Consider the following 5,458-nt stretch of genomic DNA (forward strand, 5'->3'; position numbering starts at 1 on the left):
GCAGTCGCAGAGTAAATTATCAAAAGGTTCCGAGAGCACCGACTGATGAATAGACTCGAGCCGAAGCAGTTCTTCGAAAACTGGGACAAACTCAACCGACTGAAGATTTCTGCGAAACAGTTCCGGCAGGTGCTCAACTCTTTGGGCTTCGAACTGACGGAAGATCAGAACAACGCCGTCTGCAAGTATTACATCAGCGAGGATGGGAAGGAAATGCGATACTTAGACTTCCTCAATGACACGAAGCCCTATGACTTCGCCTATATGACTGTGATGAAAGACGTCCCTCGCAGGGGAACAGGCGACCCGACTCCCATCCCCGACTCCGTGCAGAAGGTCCTCGAGGAAATACGCAAGACCACCAAAATCAATCGACTGCGCTACAAAGAGTTTTTCAAGGACTTCGACCCTCTCAACAAAGGCACCTGCAAAACCAACAAATTCCGATCTGTCATTTATCAGACGCTGAAGTAATTTTATGCTAACCGTAGAGTTTCGCTGTCCGAGGACTCGTTTAGGTTTTTAGAGTCCCATTACTCCGCAAACGACGCCACAATGATCGACTATCAGAGCTTTTTGGGAGACATTGACATCGTCTTTAATTTGCCCGAGGAACGCAAAGATCCGCAGTAAAGGCCGCCTCTCTTCGATTATACGATTTCGCACATCGACAAAATGACAGAGGAAGAAGATTGCGAGAGACTGCTGCAGCGGTTGGGCGAAGTCGTCAGAAAGCACAAACTGCTGCTAAAGCCCTACTTCCAGGACAAAGACGTGGCCAAAATAGGGCGGGTGAGCTTCACTCGAATGAGGTCCATCCTTGACAACAACAAACTCGGGCTGACCGACTACCAATACGAGCTTCTGTGCCGAAACTTCTCCTACGAAGGAAAGGAGTTCAACTACGCGCAATTCATCGAGGTTTTGAAGAAGTACGAAAAGGACAACGAAACCAAAGAGAATGCCAACCGTTCCATTATTTGATCCTTTATAAAACCACGACTTAGATTAAATAACATTCTTTTCTATCTTAATTATAAATCATCCTTGTTGTTTGAGAGATTTAACATCTTTTGCAATAATATACAGTAGTTACATATGTAGTAGTAAAGAAGCCTGCTTATCGAACTCGACACTCAAACAAAAAAGCTGGAACTGCAAGCTCGAAACTATGAAATAACTCTCTAATCGGACCTTCAAAGCAAGTAATAGCCCACATTTTTCGAGCACTCCTCGCAATCTTTAATTTAGTATAAAAAGCAGCTCTCTCAAAAATAGTGCTAGTTTCAAGATAGATTATCACGCAATTGCCAATTTCTACATACATAGGTATCGATATATGAAAAATACCGCTTTCTTCGTTAAATTCGAAAAGACCTACTCGAAGCTGTTCATCAACTGAAAAATTAGCTCACATAAAGCAAAAAAATAAAGAAAAACTATGCTAAATACAATAAAAATATCGAACAAATGGTCAAATAAAACAGATAATTGAAACTACAAAATATTTGCCAATAGAAAGCCCTTAATAAGTATCAATAAATGTGTTAAAGTATGGATAGATAGATTGAGTCATTGTGTTAGTTAGAAAGTTAATATAAAGTAAATATTGTTTAATTGCAACAATATTAGTTAATTACTCAACAAAGAAGATAAATGTACGAAAATTGGTTGAATTTTAGCGAAAGGAAATAACAGATAAATGGATAAATATAAAAATTATTAAATGAGAATAGTGAGAATTAGAATAATTTGAGAGAGTAGTGCATAAAGGCAAGTGAGAGGAACAGATAAATATAGTAAATTTTAAGCAATGTGAATGAGACTTTAAGGGAACAGGAGTAAATTATCAGAATCATATATTAAAATTAAGGAATTAGCAAAGAGCAATTGTTAAAACCACAGCATCGCCACAACAAATATGCTCAACAGGGCCAATAATATGAAGAACTACTGAATTAATGTCCATTTTTATCAAAAATATAAACCCAACAGCATTTAGATAGCCTTTAATCGCAGTATGCACAACGTGTCCAGCAAACTAAAAACAATGGTGAAAAAAATATGGCATTTCTGCGCCAATCGTTTGCACTTGCAAACCAAAGTCAAAAATATCCTCAAAGAAATGAGTATTAGCGAATGGCGGAAATCAAAAAGACGAACTATTGTAAGGCTAAAATTAAGATGAATAGTGCTTAATTAAAGTATAAATCATATAACAAACTATCTAATAAGTATAGCAACGGTGATGGCTCGAAAGTGAAGCCTGAAAAAAGAGACAACTAATCTATGCGTAGATCTCTTCATCCGCGAACAAAGAAGGCCACCAACAACTACCATCACAATCAGAATAATTCCTCGCTGATGTCAGAGTTGAGAGAAATTCGTTTTCTCACTCATCCGAAAAAAAGGTAAAGATATTACAATAAGACCGATCATAAAGCATATTTTTTTAGCGGGAAAGTCTAAGGAAATCAGAGCAATCACACAAAAACTTAGATGCCAACTTGCATAGACAACAACAATAGCAAGAATAGCGATAGTAGTGAGGAGAAAATCCATCACTGCAATCCCAAATCCGACCAGCATGAATCAGACTTCGGGGCAAGTGCGATTGGGAGCGACGATTCGAGATTCTTGCAATTGCTTAAAAACATGTGTATCAAAACCAAAAGAGGATACGAAAAACCTGGAAGCAATAAAACTGAGGAAGATGAGCATTTCACTCACAGCAATGGATGTTCTGAAATAGTTTCACACTATTAATCCATTCTACGAAAACAAAACACCAAGCGAAAATCAGCAACGGATAGTCAATTTCTGCCAACTGTGAATTCAGGCAATATGGCGAATATAAACAATAAGGTTGCTTTATTATAGTTCTCGGCGTCTTGTCGCATAAAGCTGAAAGTATCGGCACAGGAAAAAAGAGGGGGCAAGCTCTCCAAGAAGATCATATAAAACAGGGAGTCCAGTGACTAGCACTGAGAGGAAGAACACACGATAATGTAAAAGCGTGGGCTATTCTAGCCAAAGTAAGTTGAACTCAAGATCAGGAGTAACTTGAACACAATCAGTTAGCGCGATAACGAGGATAATCTTATGACTTTTACTCATTCTTATACTCATTTAAATCATCATTGAATTCAGTAAAGGGTATCAAGGGTAGGTCTACTACACTCGATTGTATTCGCAGCCATCTTATTTAATATCAATTAATAAAAAAAGTTTGTTTTGTGATGGGTTATCTGAAATCGTGCATTTGAATGGATTGCGATATTTCCTTTGTGATCTCATCATTTATAAATCTTCGAGATAATAAGTTCAATAACAAGAAAATACTAAAATAACATCATTCATTGCATGGACGAAATATAAGTAGGGTTGAGTTTTCGAATTTATTGAGGAGGGAAATATTGAATTCGATGGTGATCTCCATGCCACATAGTTTTGATGTCGCTCTTTATGCGCATTCTTAGCATCGGCTATTTTTTATCATTGTTGATACATTCTATCTTTGCTAAATTGTTGTTGGCTTTGAGGGAGTTCTACGATTATGCACGTTCACGATGATTGCTGCGAGCATTTAACCTATTTTCATATTATAATTCATGGTTCAATTAATGCTCCAATTTATTGTGTGGCTCACAGATCCCATAATCTTTTAGCCCGCTCTTCGGATATATCAGCAATTATTTAGGCTGCTCATGAAGATGATGGCTCGTATTACTTGCTGGCTGAGCATATATTTTGTGTTATGGACACTGCGAGATCTGATTACTTGAAGAATAGTTAGCATTTTTATTCTTATTCGCCTACTGGAGCTTCTCTAAAAGATTCTGATGCCTCACGCCTGCACTGCTTTATGGCTTCTCGGGGTTCGCAGGATAGTCTGAAATAGGCTCAGTCGAAACCCTACTGAAATGATAGTTCTTTTTGCGGTACTCGCTATACTTGTTCTTAAGCAGCTCATTATGCAGCATTTGGCCATTTATAAAATTACGGTTGTTCTCCTCAATTTGATTGATATCAAGCCTTCTGTTGATATTTGGCAATAGCTTAAACTTGGAGTTCTTCATTCTATTTTTGACGGCCTGACTTAAAATTGTGTTTGCTCTCGCACCTTCAATATCTGATATTTCGAGTTGACCATGTGAGTAATGCGCTTAGCTATCTTCCCTCAACAGACTTCCGTCCCTTATTTCCGACTGCTGCTGAAGGCGCGCAAACTGTTTTTTCCGACTGTTCTGGAAATATTCCTCGCCCTGCGGAAATTAAACAAGGTAGGTTTGTTTTCTCCTGTTCTTGTTGCAGGATTCCGGGATGTAGTTGTTGCTGGGTGAGCTTCTTTTGTAGTAGAACTGCTGGTTATCAGACGCACTCATTGAGGGTGAGGATTTTTATTTTATTTATACTGAGTGCATACAGTTTATTGACCATAATTAACAGCCAATGCATCGCCCATAAGCATATGAAAGATACCAGTATCGCATGGTAAATGAAGAAACACAGGTTAAAAGCCGATGATTAATACACCGGATTGTTTTAATGGGCAATCAATTTGACACTCTATGAGTTAACTCATAGAGTGAACTCTATGATCGAACTGCTGACACTCTATTATAAAATAGATTAATCGGTATGGCTGATCGTAAGGTCCTGCTAAAGTATTTCCCGAAGAACTTTGATCCCAAGCTGCTGGTGAAGAGAGGCAGAGGCAAAGACAAGCTGATGAACGTGCGTAACATGTTGCCAATGTCCCTCAGGTGCAATGTCTGCCACAACTATCTGTACATCGGTACAAAGTTCAACATGAGGATGGAGATTTCGAACGAGGAGTCGTATTTGGGGATAAAGATCTTTCGCTTTTACTTTAAATGCACTTACTGCTACAATGACATTGCTTTCAAGACTGACCCCAAGAACCATGATTATGTGGTAGAAGACGGAGGGACCAGAAACTACGAGCCCATCAAAGATGCAGAGCAGGCCCAGAAGCTAATGAACAAGATGGAGAAGCAGGAGAAATAGGGGAACTCGATGAAGTTTCTTGAAATCAAGACCTACGATTCCAAGAGGGAGATGGAGCTCATGGAGGCACTCGATGATATCAAGACACTGAATCGAAGGAACGCGCTCATCGACCCCGAGGATCTTCTCAACAACATGATCATTCAGGAATAGTAAGACCAGAAGTTCTCCGAAGAAGAAGAAAAACAAATCGACCTTCTATTCGCAGAACTACGCAAAAAGAAACTCACAGAACTCTCAAAATTCGGGATATAGGTCAATCAGCCGATTCCTGAAGGTAAGGCGGAAGACGAAGATGATCACAATTCAGTATAGCCATCAAAGTTAGAGCATTAGTAGTGCTTGGAACCAAAAATAGCAGCCGAGAATACTTAAACTTTGCAAGGATAGTCCAGAGAATAGAATATAAAGCTGGCGAGGATACTGG

At 39.0% G+C, this 5,458-nt stretch overlaps 1 protein-coding gene across 1 annotated transcript; it reads left to right on the forward strand.

The window, feature by feature from the left end:
* The first annotated feature begins 4,641 nt into the window (after positions 1-4,641).
* Positions 4,642-5,031, forward strand: LOC148298265 (splicing factor YJU2-like). The gene has a single exon (XM_088277006.1). The coding sequence runs from the start codon at positions 4,642-4,644 to the stop codon at positions 5,029-5,031; it is 390 nt and encodes a 129-aa protein (XP_088133132.1).
* Positions 5,032-5,458: the final 427 nt, after the last annotated feature.

The sequence above is a fragment of the Brachycentrus maculatus genome, unplaced genomic scaffold, assembly GCF_059751285.1.
Source record: "Brachycentrus maculatus isolate JH-2025_06_01 unplaced genomic scaffold, ASM5975128v1 h1tg002289l, whole genome shotgun sequence".
In the NCBI taxonomy this organism is placed as follows: domain Eukaryota; kingdom Metazoa; phylum Arthropoda; class Insecta; order Trichoptera; family Brachycentridae; genus Brachycentrus; species Brachycentrus maculatus.